This window comes from Natator depressus, chromosome 1 (assembly GCF_965152275.1).
Source record: "Natator depressus isolate rNatDep1 chromosome 1, rNatDep2.hap1, whole genome shotgun sequence".
NCBI lineage: Eukaryota > Metazoa > Chordata > Testudines > Cheloniidae > Natator > Natator depressus.
This window is the reverse complement of record NC_134234.1, coordinates 222,704,230-222,721,892: the sequence shown is the minus strand read 5'-3', so window position 1 is coordinate 222,721,892 and position 17,663 is coordinate 222,704,230. Positions and strand designations below refer to the sequence as shown.

The 17,663-nt window shown below is 46.2% G+C and overlaps 1 protein-coding gene and 1 pseudogene across 1 annotated transcript; one reads left to right on the top strand and one right to left on the bottom strand.

The window, feature by feature from the left end:
• Nucleotides 1-8,341: 8,341 nt before the first annotated feature.
• Nucleotides 8,342-16,656, bottom strand: PKDREJ (polycystin family receptor for egg jelly). Its single transcript, XM_074952098.1, is given in 3 exon segments — nt 8,342-16,309; nt 16,312-16,386; nt 16,552-16,656. Coding segments are annotated over 3 exon segments (8,148 nt in total).
• The window catches only part of LOC141975757 (tetratricopeptide repeat protein 38-like), a 44,216-nt pseudogene continuing 43,141 nt past the window's right edge, over nt 16,589-17,663 (top strand).

The window sequence follows — 17,663 nt, the reverse complement described above, 5'->3', positions numbered from 1 at the left end:
GCACAGCAAGGTGCGCTGCGCATCAGAGAGGCTTTGAAAACCAGTTTCATGATTGGCCAGGCTTCAGTGTGACAGTTGCGTGTGTTTCTCCTTGATGCAAACCTGCCCCCTTTGTTGATTTTAATTCCCTGTAAGCCAACCACCCTCCCCTCTTCGAAATAAAGTAACTATTGTTTTGAAACCATGCATTATTTCTTTATTAATTAAAAAAAAGAGAGAGAGAGCGGACAAGGTAGCCCGGGTGGGGAGGGGGAGGAGGGAAGGACAAGGCCACATTGTTTATTGTAGCCACACTAAAAATCAAACTGTTTGAATGACAGCCTTCTGTTGCTTGGGCCATCCTCTGGAGTGGAGTGGCTGGTTGCCCGGAGTCTCTCCCTCTCCCTCCCCCCCGACATTCTTGGGCATCTGGATGAGGAGGCTATGGAACATGGGGAGAAGGGTAGGTGGGTTATAAAATGGATGCAGCGGGGGTCTGTGCTCTTGTTGGCTTTCCTGCAGCTCCAACAGATGCTTCATCATGACCGTTTGCTCCCCCAACAGACACTTCATCATGTCCGTTTGCTCCCCAATTAGCCTCAGCATCGCTTCCTGCCTCCGCTCTTCGCGCTCACTTAATGCTTTCCTGGCCTCTGCCACTGAATGGCTCCATGCATTAAGCTGTGCCCTATCAGTGCGGGAGGACTGCATGAGCTCGGAAAACATGTCGTCGCGAATGCGGTTTTTTTGCCTTCTAATCTGCGATAACCTCAGGGATGGAGATGATGGGGGAGCATAGAAACATTTGCACCTGGGGAGAGATAAAAAGGGAGAGTAAAATTGGGTTGGCTTCTTACGCCTTCACAACATGTGGGAATGTTTTCAAACTGCAGCACCCCCCTTTCCCAGACCAAGCAATGGGTTGGGTTTCACATTTAAAAGGAAGGGCTGCAGTATTCAGGTAGATGTGCAGCACACACCTACCCCCACCCCACCGCGTGGCTATTCTCCGGGATGATCCCTTCACCCCTCCCCCGCGCCACGTGGCTGTTCTCCGGGATGATCCCTTTTAGCCAAGCACAAACAGCCCAGCATGAACGGGGTCCTTTTACTGTTCCCTTACAAAAATTCCCCTATTTCAACTGGGTGACCATGGACACTATTGCTTTTAAACCCTGTACTGTAGTTACAAATGTGCACTCACCAGAGGTGCTTCAGGGTCGGGGATCCCGCGTTGGGAGGGTATTGGCTCCAGAGTGATGAAAAGGTCCTGGCTGCCGGGGAGAACGGATTCACCACTTGCCCGCTGTGCATTCTCCTCCTCTTCATCCTCCTCCTCTTCCTCATCCACAAAATCCTCCTCCATGCAGCGTGAGACTCCCCCCTTGCAGGTGTCCATGGACAGTGGTGGGATAGTAGTAGGGTCCCCCGCCCAGAATGGCATGCAGCTGTTCATAGAAGCGGCATGTATGGGGCTCTGACCCGGAGCGACCGTTTGCCTCCTTTATCTTTTGGTAGGCTTGCCTGAGCTCCTTAACTTTCATGTGGCATTGCTGTGTGTCCCTGGGGTAGCCTCTGTCCACCATGCCCTGTGAGATTTTGGCAAATATATTTGCATTTCTTCTTTTTGATCGGAGTTCAGCCTGCACAGATTCTTCTCCCCATACAGCAATCAGATCCAGTGTCTCCCTTTTGGTCCATGCTGGAGCTTGTTTGCAATTCCGGGACAGCATGGTCACTGTGCTGCTGAGTGCTGCTGAGCTCGCCATGCTAACCAAACAGGATATGAAATTCAAACGTTCCCGGGGCTTTTCCTGTGTACCTGGCTAGTGCATTGGAGTTGAAAGTGCTGTCCAGAGCGGTCACAATGGAGCACTCTGGGAGAGCGCCTGGAGGCCAATACCATTAAGTTGCATCCACTCTACCCCAAACTCGACTCAGCAAGGTCGATTTTAGCTCTACTCCCCTCATCGGGGAGGAGTACAGAAGTCGATTTTAAGAGCCCTTTAGGTTGATGGAACAGGGTTGGTTGTGTGGACGTGGTCATTTTTAAATTGACCTAATGAGGCTAAATTCGACCTAACCCTGTAGTGTAGACCAGGCCTCAGTGCCCTCAGCCAGATCAGGACACACTAGATTCCTGCCCCTGGGGTAAAGGCTGTGTGATTAGCTGGGAGCCTGTCCAGGAGTTATCCCTATCACTTATGCCCATTTCACCTATCTGGACATGACTTCTTTATTGCAGCTAAGCAAGTCCACCCTGAGAAAAGCTCAAAAAATAGACCGCAGTTTAAGAGACTTTGTTTATGCTCTAGAGAAAGGAAAACCAGAGATGTCAGTAGTCTTCTCACCAAGATGCACCCTTCTTTTTATGATAATGGAGTAGGCTTACCCCCATAAATGGTCTGTTACATTGGACAAGTCAATGTTCAATAGCCCTGAAGAAATAACTAGTGCTTCTGGTTAAGTTTAGGAGGATTGTCCTAGGCCTAGTCTACAGTACGCGATTTTGTCGAATTTAGCTGTGTTAGGTTGAATTAAAACTAAATCCGTCCACACAACCAACCCAGTTTTGTCAACTTAAAGGGCTCTTAAAAACGGTTTCTGTACTCCACCTCAGCAAGGGGAGTAGCGCTAAAATTGACATTGCTGTTCCGGATTTGAGGTACTGTGGACGCAATTCGGTATTGGCCTCCGGGAGCTATCCCAGAATGCTCCATTGTGACTACTCTGGACAACACTTTCAACTCAGATGCACTAGCCAGATAGTCAGGAAAAGCCCCAGGAACTTTTGAATTTCATTTCCTGTTTGGCCAGCGTGGCGAGCTCATAAGCATGGGTGGAAGGGGAGGTACTGGATCTGATCTCTGTATGGGGAGAAGAATCCGGGCAGGCAGAACTCTGTTCCAAAAGACGAAATGCCAATATAGATGCCAAAATCTCCAAGGGCATGGATGGAACCCTGGGCTGGGCTGAGCGGGGCCGGCAGCTGGGACCCCAGCTGGCAGTAGCTGGCGGCCAGAACCCCAGACCAGCAGTGGGCTGAGCCACTGAGCCCGCTGTCGGTCTGGGGTTCCAGCCACCGGCCCCGCTCAGCCCACTGCCAGCCTGGGTGAGTGGAACAAAAATCGGCACACATGCCACAGGTTGCCAACCCCTGTGTTAAATGAGTGCGATGAGAGGAGGTTGGATGCAATGCTGAGGCTAATGGGGGAGCAAACTGACATGCTCAGGCGTCTGGTGGAGCTGCAGGAAAGGCAGCAGGAGCACAGACCGCCGCTGCAGCCCCTGTATAACCGCCTGCCCCCCTCCCCAGGTTCCATATCCTCCTCACCCAGACGCTCAAGAACACGAGGGGGAGGCTCCGGGCACCCAGCCACTCCACCCCAGAGAATTGTCCAAGTAACAGAAGGCTGGCATTCAATAAGTTTTGAACTGTAGTGTGGCCTTGTCCTTCCCTCCTCCCCATATCCACCACCCTACCCGGTGCTTCCCTCCTCACCCCCCACTCCTGGGCTACCTTGCGAGTTTCCCCCCACCGCACTTGTGTGATGAATTAATAAAGAAAGCATGATTTTGAAACAATAATGACTTTATTGTCTCTGAAAGTGGTGATCGAAGGGGGAGGGCGGTTGGCTTACAGGGAAGTAGAGTCAACCCAGGGGGCGGGTTTTCATCAAGGAGAAACAAACAGAACTGTCACACCGTAGCCTGGCCAATCATGAAACTGGTTTTCAAAGCTTCTCTGATGTGCAGCACGCCCAGCTGTGCTCGTCTAATCACCCTGGTGTCTGGCTGTGCGTAATTGGCCGCCAGGCAATTTGCCTCAACCTCCTACCCCACTTTAAGCGTCTCCCCCTTACTCTCACAGATATTGTGGAGCACAAAACAAGCAGCAATAACAATTGGAATATTGGTTTCGCTGACTTTTCCTTTCACTTTTTAACCATGGTCCTTGTATGATTCTTACAGAGAGTAAGAGATGGGGAGAAGGGAGGTAAAGAAAGTGGGGGAAGGGGACGGGGGGGTGAAGGAATGGGGAAACACCTGCAGCTTCTTGTATAGCACTAGGGGCTCAGAGTGAAACTTCCCCAGGAGTGGAGGGCTCTCAATCCAGCCCCTGCTGAATCTTTGGTCTAGGACTTGCTATAACAATGTCCAGCTCTCTGAGACCTAGTCAGGAAACACAATTCTTTCTGCAACCCCTGTTACTGGAGATTGGGATTCCTGCCCCCAACTGCAGGCTTTAGATCCTGCTCTGCTCGCCTGCTTTTGCAGGTTCTGCACATACTGCAGGATAATGCGCGAGGTGTTTACAATGCTCACAACTGCAGCGGTGATCTGAGCAGGCTCCATGCTTGCAGTGCTATGGCGTCTGCGCAGGCAATCCAGGAAAAAGGGCGCGAAATGATTGTCTGCCGTTGCTTTCGCGGAGGGAGGGAGGGGTGACTGACAACATGTAACCAGAACCACCCGCGACAATGTTTTTGCCCCATCAGGCATTGGGAGCTCAACCCAAAATTCCAATGGGCAGCGGAGACTGCAGGAACTGTGGGATAGCTACCCAGAGTGCACTGCTCTGAAACTCGACGCTAGCCATGGTACTGTGGACGCACTCCGCCAACTTAATGCGCTTAGTGGGGATACATGCAATCGACTGTATAAAATCGCTTCCTAAAAATCGACTTCTATAAAATCGATCTAATTTCATAGTGTAGACATACCCTTACATTCCCTCCATGAAGAAATGGGACAGATGGGAGTGGACAAGACACTTGATTTAGTGAAATCCCAGTTCTGTTGGCCATGTATGGCTTATTATATGGGAAAGCATTGAAAGACTTGTTTTAGATGTCTACAGAGGATGACATTGCCAAAAAAATCTGACCTTTGGTTAACATCACCAGCAGTGAACCTCTACATCTTTTATGCATGGACTGTTTAAGTGTGGAAAGTGATAAGAACAATGAAACATACTTGTGGTAAAGCATGTCAGCTTTCTGGTGCATGCCTACAACTGTACAAAAAATGAGTCTACAGGATATTGTCTGTTACTTAATATTTGGAAGAGAAGCCAGACTTCTGGTTGATTTGTGCTTCAGGGTGTCAGCTGATGGAGTTTACTCTTAGACATGTCTTCAGTATGTCAATTGAATAAGAGCCGTTGAAGGAGGCCTATAAAACAGCGACAGATGCCATAAGGAAATGCAGAGAATCTAACAAGGCCTGCTGATTCCCAAATAAGAGATCATGCCCTGCAACCAGGGAATCAGATATGAATAAGGAATTTTGGACTCCCAGGAAAACATATAATTGCAGATTGGTGGAAGGCTGATACCTTTTTCATTGTACAAAAGTTACCAGACCTACCTGTTTATAAAGTTTGGTCTGAGGATGGGAGAGAATCTATCAAGACTCTGCACAGGAACCATCTGTTACCAGTTAGACAACTTAACCCAAGCAGTAACCCTGCACCAAAAACATATGTCAAAAGAATTCCTGTCACTAGGAGAAGAAATAAAGGCAAGAGAGCGTTACTGCATCGTCTCCTGATATAGTGTATTCAGCTACAGCTGAAGAATCAGTTGTTTCATATACTGATAGTGGCTATAGTTTTCCATGTGGGGAAATGGCTTATGAGCACATCAGCCTGATGCTGTTTGTACGGGACAAGTCTTATGATGAAACTAAAGCCCCAGGTTCAACAAAATCTCCGTATCTGATTGGTCTAAACCTGATACCACTTTGGATTAGTTAAACCCTTTGACAGAACCATTCTTTCCACCACAAAATCCAGAAGATATGGCTATGGTTACAGAGAAAGAGCCCCACTGAGGGAGAAGTTGCAGACCCATACATGGAACCTAAGGTGGGGAATGCATGACCTACTGCTGCTGAAAATCCAACTGTACCCAGACACTCTGGATGAAAGGTGAAACCCATTGTAAAGTTAACCTACGATTCTGCTAGTGTCTCCTCCAATGCTTCATAAGTGGGTCTCAGAGGTGTACTGTCCAGTATTGGAAAGACCTCTGTGTTGTCCTTGGGTTTTAGTAAGACATTGTGTTTGTCCGTATTGATGTGTTTTATTATTTATTATTTTAAATGTTTTTAATGAAATTCTTGATGGGGACATCACATGGGGGGAAGGTGTACTGTCTTTTGAGGGGTTGCTCCTGAAATACCACATTCAGCCTGTAAGGTGAACTACAGCAGTAATGGTGGCAGAGGCCAAGGACTCTGTTTCCCAGATTGCCGAGGGTCCAGGACAGAAACAGAACCTAGTTGTCAAAACTACTTGGAGCAATCATGAGCCAGGACTCAGAATAAATGATCTGACTTTACTTTAAGTGCGCTGTGTTTGGAGTGTAGCAGGAAACGGAGCTATGCAGCTGGGGAGGACCCTTCTACCCTCCACATTCCTACCCAAGGGGAGACTTTGAGCTCTTATGGAATTTCTGGGACATTGAACAGTGTCATCGCAGCAGAGACCAGAAATCCAGGAGACTGGGGAGAGTCACAGTGAGGCTACCAAGAGCCAGCCAAACTGCACTTTTGAATCCAGAGGGTCACAAGGATGATCCAACCATCCTTGGTGTGGATACTTATAACACTCTTGTTTATTTAGTTTGATATTGTGTTTTAAACTGTCTACTGATTTCAGTGCTGCACCACCCATCACAGACTGCACCTAAAGTCACTATTTTCCTAGGCACGTGTTGGGAGTGAGCAGTATGGTACATATTAGCTGTAAATATTGGGGGGGGGGAGGTGTTAAATTTATTATTAATTTTGTCTTTTATTATCCCAATCTGTTTTTTCCATTGTCTCCTATCCTGAATTTCCAGTACCTAATAAAGCCCCTGTTACTGTTTTATCACTCTGGGAACTGATAGGTTTTTTTGGTGCTCTAACACTCCTGTGTATGAGCTTGGGTGATGAATATTTTACAAGGGGCAGACCTTCTATGTTCTCAGCACTAGAAGGAGTTTCCTTGGGTGGAGGCACCAGGCACCCTGATAGGTGAACCCAGAACCCATACCCCTGAGGAGAAAAGGGAGAATGCTGCAGCCATGCCTCTAGATTGAGTTACATATATGTGCATTTGCTGTAGATGCATCCAGAAGATCTATCAAACTATCAATTCAAAGGATGACATTTGAATCTGTATTCAATGCCGATTACTGACAGAATTTGGTATATGTATGCAGTTATACTGGTAAGAAATAGCCACATGATCTAAGGTGTGTAAAGACTGGTTTATTCTTGAATGTTTATAATAAGATACAAACTTCTATAAAATGTGTTCCCACAATACTGTATAATTGACTCATATCAAAAATACTCTCTGAATACACAATAATGTCAGAAGCTTAGTATAGTAAAACCCCACTTTTCTGAACAGAAGGGGGAACCTGGAATTTATTAGATAAACAGGGACTCAACTAAGGAGAATGTTTCCATGCAAAAGATGAACATATAATAAAAACACATACAATTAGAATTGAGAGCGAGGGGATCTGTTGTACATCAATTTTGTACAGCAAACAAGTTACAGGGATAGAAAATATATTTTTTCTAACAAAGGTCTATGTATTTAATAATGCTTCATATGATAAAACAAATCCTTTCTTCTTGCCTGTACCCATTTATCTGACATTCATTACTTAGTAAAACTTAACATATTGACCAACATGCAAACAAAATAGCAAAATATACCAGAATTCCACTGAATGCACAGTCTGAATACACAGCAAATTGTATAGGTCAAAGGTATTTGTTGATTCTTTTAAGAACCTTATAGTATTGTATTTAAATTGTTTTTGTTAGGGAAATGTAGTTTTGAAACCGTTTTTTTGCTTGCCAAATCAAATTATTATAAATTGTCCTATCTTTTCTTTCAAAGTAACATTTCTCATCCTTTAGGTTGTGATTCATGAAGAAGCTTTACCAGCAGTTTCTGGGCAGCGGTATACATGCCATGAACCTGCTCCCTGTCCATTTCTAGTCTTCCAGTATAGTGGATTTGCTCAGCCATTTTCAGCTGGGTTGTTGTCAGCGGCAAGGGTGACCCCATAAACTATTGAACTGAATCCTGACCTGTTGCCTATGAAATGTTATAGGAACTGTTGTCTAATTTAAAATACTATGGCAACTGTCTCAAAGAATTCTGAGGTAAATCTGAGGAGGACCACTAGTGAGTGGCTATTCTCTGTTGAGAATTTCCTAATGTAACAAGTTAATTCAGAATATTTATGAGCACTGATTTGGGAAATAAGTATTGGAGGATACATTATTATTGTTGTTAATATTATACTGTTTTTTAAAAATCGTTCTTATTGCACATAAAAACCTGCATTACTCATATGACAAGATAAACCATTTTCTTGCCATTTATTTTTTTGGTCTTTAGCCCTAAGTGTCGGTGGCTATACCTCTCAGCTTGCCCATATAGTACGCTATTTAAAAGATCTGGATCACTTGCTGATGGTGTCCTACAGGTGATAAAATACCATATCCTTCTGATCTTATGAACTAGAAAAGTAATCACCTCTGCTTCATCAGATGGTTCTTCATATACAGGTTGTTTCATATCCTCATAGGCAGACATAATCACAGCTTGAAATAAATTGATCAAGACACAGATCATCACCAGCATAAAAGAGGCTAGGAAAAGACCACCCAGCAACCGGTTGGATGTAAAAGCAGTGTCCTTAAAAGCTGAAACACAATAGGAGAAGACAGTCTGAGCTGAATGAATCATATTATTATAATTCCATTCATGTTGGCCAAACACTAGGTAGCCAAAAGCCATGTATACAAAAAAGTACACTGCCACCACAAGTGCCATAGAACAGATTCCAGGAAGAGCTGCCAAGATGGATCTTTGTGCCAGGCGCACATCATAAAAGAATCTGGAATACCTGAGAGTTTTCAAAACTATGAGAAATGCCAAAAAGCCCATTGTTATCCTCAAGGTCTGATCTACATGAGAAACTGTATGGAAAGGAATGAAATCATTTGGATTAAGTAAGTAAAACTTTACTATATCAGCCCCGATCTTAAATTTGATGACTTGCAGAAAAACAAAGAAGAAAAACACTGACTTTAGACCAAAATTGATTAAGTTGGAAACATTTTTAATATACTTAGTCCTTTCTTGGCGTATGATGTGAATTTCATCCATGATATAAATGAGGAGAAAAGCAAGAACAGTTACAAACACAAAAATTTGTGTTCTGCTTTGTTGCTGGAAAATTGGGAGCGTGAAAGAATGTACTGACAAGCTTGTGTTTATAAGCCCAAAATGAGAAACTTCAAATATGACTGCGATGCTGCAAAATAAATGTACATCTGGGTTAAATGTAGTTAGTTCAATAATCACAGCCCATGTCTCTTCATCAAGCCAATTGCTGTTTTGTAAAACATCCAGCCTTTTTGTTGAATTAGGCCGCTGTTCTGCAGGGAAGAAGTAAAAAGTGTATCCTCCTGGTCCATATGTGTATAATTCTCCATATGAGTAATACACCCAGTGATTTCTGTTTGACTGGTACGTAAACCCTACATAGCTGCTGGTGTCACTAGTAATGGATCTGTTGGCACCCTTTGTCCAGGACCCAACATAGTCACCTCTCTCTTCAGGGTCACTGCCATATTTATGAAGACAATGGCTTTTACTGATCACAAATTTATTTACAAAGCTGTGAGGATAGAAACATTTTTTCTCAGTACTTTTTGCCCTTACTTGCCTCATCCTTGGCAAACCTAGGATTTTGGACCAGCTGTCAGAAAGAAAAGTTGGTTGGTGGTTATTGTGGATCAAAGGCAAAAAGACACTCTTCACCCACAGGTAAATGTGTTCTAGTTTATCCACGTTGGAGAGCTTGAGAGAGAATTGTTTATGAATAACTTGATTGTAGTAAAAGCTGTTGGTGTTTTCTGTGGAGTAGGCAATGTTTAATACTAGGGTTAAAAAGACAAAGTGACTGACAATGTCCTTTAGGAAGATGAAAGCTTTGCTTTTAATTTTCTCTCTTTTCCTCATGATTGTGATTTCATCCTCTTCTAAGGGCTGATACTGCTTAGTGCCTCTGAGTCTGATAATTTCATAGTGCCTCTCTCTCATCTCATCTGCATCCATAGTAACTTCATCCAACCTAATCTCAAGGAAATTATCCCTGGTTGTCCATGGGATGTTTTCACAGTACTTTGGATAAACTGTACTCAGGGCTGAGAAAACGATGATTTTTAGGGTTTGAAGAAGAAGCACACTCTCAAAAAATGAGGCTATTGATGCTAACAGCCACTCTAATGATGTTTTGTAGCCATAGGACAGACCATATAATACGATGAAAAACGATGACACCCCCGCTACAGCTATGACCAATATCCAAGAGACATAGACACACCACCAACAAAAAGTTATCTGTGGCCTTTTGCGAAAGAGCATGAGGGGGATGTTTAGTGGTTTTCTTTCTTTCTGAATACTGGCATCCTTTTCTTCTGCATAATTATTACTGAAATTGGAATTTGGCAGTTGGGTCTGTTGCGCTGTAACCTTTGCAGTTGAAGTATCAGCTGCATTTTCCTCCTCTGCTGCAATTGCATTTGCAGCACCCTCAGAGATTGTGCAATTACTCCACATTTTTGGTGTTCTTTGTTTTCTTTTCTTACCAAAATAGTGCAAGCTATATGAATCATGGGCATTGGAAGAGTTCTCTCGAGAACTGCTACTCACAGGTTGTGTCGAAGCTTCTGCAAGGTACCATTTTTGCAGGCGTTCCTTCCAGTTCCTAAGGTTTCCAGACATGAAGGGTGAACTTTCCTTTGGGTGATTCGGAGCTGCACCACGTGGAGAAGGCTCCTTCTGTGAATACTTAAACAAGGCAGTTATAATCATTTGCACAGGGATGGTAACCAAAGCACTTTCAATTCCTATTATTATTGATATCAAATATCGTAAGTGTATTGAAACAACTTCTTTATTCTTGTCGGCATTAAAGAACATAATGTTAATAAGCAGGGTGCACAATAGTACTGCTAAACAGCAAGACAATCTTTGGAGTCTGTTGAAAGAGCCAGTGACAACCTGAGCAAAAACAGATAACCATATGTGACTATCCATGAGTTCATTGGCAATATTTATAAAAAAATAGTCCATTTTGGCCAAAGGTACTCTTGGGTGTGTAACAACAAATGTCCTTTCTAGTAAGCGATCATCCTTGTCAAGAGCAAGCCATTTCCTGCAAATAAACAGCCAGAACTCTTTAGTGTACATATTTTCAACTTTTACTCTACTTAAGAACCAGTCAGGAGAAGAACCTCCATTATTGTGCCAGACCCTAAGGGAATAAATGTCTCCTAAATCATTCTTGGTAGTTAGCAGAAAAGTATCAGTGCCTCCTCGAATGAATGATGGATAAGTCGGGTTCCATAAGTGATGCACGTCACTGGTGCCATTTTGGCTTATGAGTTGGAGAAAAACGTCTGCTGTGGTTCCAGCTCCCAAGCGACTGCCTGTGTATAAAGTGACCAAGTAGCACACTTTATCAAAGGGGTCATTGTCTGGCAGGACTATAACTTTGTCCCTGCTAACTTTATCAGTCCGGTCTTTTCTCATGGCCCAGAGAGCTAGGAGAAAATAGACTAAAAAAATGAAAAGCACTGTTAGGAGGGTCACTGCGTTTTTGTGTATTTTTGCTAAAAGGGATTTTTCCAGATCAACTGGGTTGGGGATCACAAATACTTTGGAGGCCAAGAACTTGATATTGAATTTGGAGGAACTGGTGCGGCTTGCTGTTCTCTTGGTGTGCTGCTTCGCCTTGCAGATGCAATGTACCTGTTGCCAGCTGGTAAGAGGGCCAAGAACGCATGTACCTTCTTTCCACTGACTCTGCACTCCATCTAGGTCTAAGCAGGCAGCATTAAAAAGGGATATGCTCACCAATCTGTTGTTTCTGGATCTTACAATGGATTGTGATTGCAAGATAATGGAGATGTTCCATTTATCTGTCCCACTGACTGGGGCTGTGGCCCTCAGCAGTGACTGTGGGAGACAGATAACATACGGAGCCTTAATTGCACAATCTATGTTATTTGACTTATTCCCACTTGCAACTGCAGGCTCACTGTGAGAAGCAAAAAAAGAAGCTATAGGAGAGGTGTGGGTGACATTAACACCTAAGTATATAAATACCTTGAAAGAAACTTTTAATTTAGTCAAAATCTGGATAAATACATCCTTGGAGTTTCTGCCCACTTCAAAACTAAATCCTCCAGTTGTTTTTGGGAGGGTTTTATCAGGCCCTATTGTCAATTTAAAAGCTGCAGACTCCTTGTCTTTTCTAGCAATAATCACTTCTGCTACTGCAGGCATGATCCCTATTATGTCACCATTCACCTTGGTTCCTGTCATTTTGAACCCAGTCACTGTTGTTACAATATCTGACCTATATGCCAACCAAGGGAAGGGGTTCTCTTCAAACTCATAAAATACAGTGGAAATCACAGCATCTATTGGCAATTCTGAATGATCCCCCTGCTTCAGTGTTGGATAAAAGCAATTCCTGCAGTCTTTTTTGGTGGAGAAAGTATTTGTGACATCCCACTTTTCATCTTTCTTTAACTTAATGTTCCAGCTTTTGGCCTCCATTATAGTTTCATTTTCTCCAGGGACTTTGCCTTGTAAGACTACTTCTGATAAAGTCTCCATGACAGAGAAGGTTTGTTTAACTGCGTGCACATTGACATTCCTGAGGTCTAAAAGAGAAGCTTTCAGGACATTGGACAGGCCTGTTAGTATACCAGTGCTCAGAAGCTCTGTTTGTTCAGACCCAAGGCTTTTATCCCTGAACCTTTTTAGTGCTTCACTCACTTCTTTCAGTTTTCGAACAGCTAGCTGTTGTGACGCTCTATTTACTTCAGTGACTTCCTGTGTTAATTCAGAAATACAAGCAACTACTTGATTTACTTCCATTACGTTAGCAGTAGGAATACTCAAAGACTGATTAAGAAGGCTTTCCCTAAATTCAACTTTAGACACCTGGATAGTTGGTGCAGTTTTAATATCATTTAAAATTGAGGCCACCATATAAACCAAATAGCCTACATTTAAATAATCTCCAATTTGAAGCAAAGATGTCATTGGTGCACTTGATCCACTGGTTAAAGCAAGCAGTTCATTAAGCATAATATCTGGTGGTTTACTTTTGGCTGGATCCTGCACTCTTGTATGTAAAGTTACTTGGGAAAATGCCCCAAGGGAATCATACACTTGAACATAGATTGTCAAAGTATACTTCTTAGATGGTATACCAATGGGGAGAAAAGATGGAGGAGTTTTAGGCTGATAGTCAAAATACACTATTGTCCCCAACGTATTCTCCTCTAAAGAAGTTATTCTACTGCTTTTCAATAAATCTGAGGCTGCTATTACTTTATACATAAGAGGTAAATTTGTATCTGAAAATCCACTACACTGAACAATGAATTTTGTCAGGAATGCAACACCCCTGGTTGGATTGACGGTACACTTTCCAATCCTAGGTGGAGAATTTACATAAAATGAGTACCTGTAGGTTGATGACCTACCACCCCAAGTGGTTATTTTTAGGAGAAGAGTGTATGACCGGTCTGCAATATTCATAAAAGTCAAAGCATGTATAGACATGTATGCACTAGACTTCCCTGTTGAAGTTTTGGAAGCCCAATCAAAGTTTACTTCAGTGAAACTTCCTGAAAAAAGTGACCAGTGATAGACTGGTCGACTAGTCATTCTACAGTTTAGGCATTTTCCAGACAATGTAAATCTATCTGTTGGAATTACAAATTTACCACAATTTTCAATGCATATAACATTCAGAACAGGTGGAGATCCAGGCCGCACACTTATGGTTTGGTCAGCATAACTCTTTCTGTTATCCTTTTGAATGACCAAACGAAAATGATACATAGTATTTCCTTGAAGGGTTTCTGGCAAAACAGTCTGAGTAGGACTAGAAAACTTTATCCATTTCAAATCTACCTGGTCTGGATGACAAGTCCCATTTGTACTCACTGTCATGGTTGCATAATCTGATACATGTTTTGTACAGTACCACGAATATGTGAGCCCTTCTAATCGGTCCAGTGAATCAGGATCATAGGAAGTAGATCCATCCAGAGTCCAATGATCAGAAAAACCCACTGTCCGGAAGGTGCCTCCAGCAATGACTGCCACCAGGTCACTCTTCTCAATCTGAACAAAAACTGTATCTGAGCCTTCTACAACACCCTCAGATGCAATTATTTTAACAGAGAAATTAAACAGATACAAGCCATAATCTAAACTAAAGCTGGGAATTTGTAAAATGAGCATCTGTCTTCTCCAGATGAGGGGTGGATTTAAAGGTTTTGTCCAGTCTGGAATAGTCATGACATCTTGAACACCATAGATTTTCCAGATTTGTTCAGTACGTACAAGATCTGTGCAGTTTACTTGCAACTTGGCATACAGGATAAGTTGTAACCCTTTTTTAGTATGTATGATGGGGAAAACAAGATCAGGCTTCTGGATTCTCAAACGCTCTATGAAACAAGGTTTTTTCTGACAAGACACCAGTGACTCCATGACCTTTGAAGCATAAGTGTTGACTGTGACTTTTAAAACAGCAGGTGTAAGTCCACTTCTGGTACAATTCACTTTTGCCACAAACCCTGTGTATAGGGCAGGATTAAAAGGTAAAACAGAGCGACGGACAAAGTGGGCTGCATTTCTGACATGATCATCATATATATAAGTATTGTTCTGGATGAGGTACTCTTTTCTTGACCCAAACAACTGCAAGTTGAAGGTCCACTCACACTGCAGCATCGGATGTTGCACAGGAATAAACCACACAATGTAGATCAAACTCCGCAAAAAAGAAGGACCGCTGTTGAAAATGTGGACTTCTATATCCCTGTCCATTAGCGATTTGAACAGGGCTCCTTTCCGGTTGAGATACAAGTGCATGTTGAACTTGTACCACTGCAACCTCACAAACTCAATAGTGAGCAAGAAGGAAAGGCTCTGCTGCTGGAAGAATATATAATGTGTGTTGAAGCCATCATCAGGGGCACTGGCATTGTTTGCTTGGGTGGTGTAATAAAGTCCATGGTTGCGACTAAAAATGTAAGTGCCAGTCTTGGTCTTCTGGGCATTGAGGGTGAGGTAGGTGGGAATTTCACTGTTCACTGTCAGGCCCAGCGTAGCATTGGAGAAACTCAGCTCCCCTGCTAGATCACCAAACCACTCTCCATCAACATGGAAGTAGATGCTGGCCAGCACCGTTTCACTAGCCTTCCGGGACATGGAGTCAGCACAGAAGTTGCTCTGCAAAGCATAAGGATTGTAGGAGGCTGACCAGCCCTCCGTGCCCTGCATGTCCAGCAGCCTGTAGGCCAGTGTCCTGGGGCCAAGGGACTGTAGGCTCCAGGAGAGACTGAGGGGCTGGTAAGGAAGGCTAAACAGCTTAGAGTGGGCACTGAGGACATGCAGCAGAGCCGGCTCCACCCTCAGGGTGAGGCTAAGGCTGATCCGAGGCCCCTGCTCCATGCTGACTGAGGCAATGTAGAGACCGCGGCGGGTATAGTGCACGGTCAGACGGTAGCTGTAGTAGGAGGCACAGACCTGGTGCAATTCAGCTCTTGGGTAGGCAGCAGGTGGGAGCAGCTTGTGGTGCTGGTTGCTGGGAATGAGGAGTGCAGCAGGGCTGCCCCCGCGGCTGCTGAAGCGGTAGTGCCAGCGTGAGCTCTTGAGGCGTGCACACCAGCCCAGCTGCACAGGCTGCCACTCGAGGATGGGGGGTTCAGGTGGCCAAAGCAGGAAAAGCCGCACATCCTGCCCGGACACCTCGATGCTCAGGTTGCGGTGCAGACACGTAGGCACGGCACACGAGGCCGACACACACTGCACCGTGATGTGGCTCAAGGCCCAGGGTGGAGCAGGGCCCCCCCCAGCCAGGCCTGGACCCAGCACTGCCCTGCCTGACCAGCGAGACGTGTCCTGCACCCAGGCCGAGTCCCGGTACCAGCGGCAGCGCGGTGGGGGTGGCAGTTGTGTCTCTCCCTCCTGGACTCTTGACACTGCTCCCGGGGCCCGCGTGTAACGCAGCTCGATGGGGCCATCCCACAGGCACGAGGCCCAGACCTCGTTGTCCTGGCGCCCATAGACACGCCCGTGCGGATCCGAGCAGGTGACTAGCAGTGGCGGGAGCTGGAAGCGTGGGGGGGCCGCAGCAGCCAGGCACGGGGGGCCGCAGTGGCCCAGGAGCTGCAGGAGGAGGCTGGGGAGCAGCAGCGGAGGCATGGTGGGGTGGTGGGCCAAGGAGTGATCCCTGGCCCATGAACAGACGTCTCCCAACGGCTCCAACTGCCACCGAGCAGCCGCTGCGGAGCCCGGAATTCCCCGCGCCCCGGCACAGCCGGGAGCTCCCCCCCCCCCGCCACTGCGCCCCCCGTCTTTTATGTGGCGCCCAAATTCCTCCCTTCCCTGATCTGGGGCTAAAGGCCGGGGCCAGCGCTGTGACCCCCAGCGCCCCCAGGGGCCGCTACCCGCTCAGCGGAGCCCGAGCTGCCCGCGCCTGGCCCCGCCGTGTCTCGCTGCTGGGGGCAGGCCCGGCCCTGCAGCCCGAGGGGCAGAGAAGGGGCCGGGAACATGGTGCCGCCGAGAGACTTCAAGGTGAGGCGGGAGCGGCCCCCGCCCCGCCGCCCGCTCTGGGGCCCGCGTGCTGCGGTGAGCTGGGGGCTCTGCGCTCGCCCCCAGCGACCCTCAGGCCGGAGGCGGAGCGGGGTGACTCTGTGTGGGGGGGAGCGGGGGGCGGGGTGTCTCTTCCTCCCAGGTGCAGTTCGTGGGGCAGGTTCGTCTCCAACGCTCCAGGTGACTCTGTCCTGCAGGGCATCGCCCCCCTCCCCCCCCAAAAAAACCCCCTGCCCCGGCACCCACAGTAACATGGGGCTGGAAGGGACCTGGAGCGGTCGCTTAGTCCGGTTCCAGGCGCAGGCAGTGCCAAGTAAACCTTGAGCCTCCCGACTGGTGATTGTCCCGCCTCTTCTTAAATACCATGAATACAAGCGGCCGTTTGCTTTCTGCAGACACAGAGGGTTTTGTGGTGGTGACTTACCACTAAGAATCAGGCTCTTGGGTCCCATCTCCCATTCTGCCCCAGCCTGCCTTTTGTAAGCAATTCATCTCTCCCTGCCTCAGGCTCCCTGTCTTAAAGTGGGGAATAACATACAGTACATCTGTCTCACAGGGATGCTAGACACACAAGTGGGGTGAAGTAAAATCTTTCAGTGGACCAACTTCTGTTGGTGAAAGAGGCAAGCTGTCTAGCTACATCAGGGGTGGGCAAACTACAGCCCGCCAGCCGGATCCACCCCAGGAGCTCCCGCTTGGGAGCAGGATCTGGGGCTTGTCCCGCTCTGGTGCTCCAGCCAGGGCGCAGGGTTGGGGGCTGCTCCGCGCAGCTCCCAGAAGTTGTGGCATGGCCCTGCTCCAGCTTCTATGCACTCCAGTGGCCCCCTCTGGCGCTCCAATGGTAGCTGCAGGGGAAGTGCCTGCAGATGGGGCAGCATGCAGAGCTGCCTGGACACGCTTCCGCGTAGGAGCCAGAGAAGGGACATGCCACTGCTTCCGGGAGCCCCTTGAGGTCAGCATCGCTTGG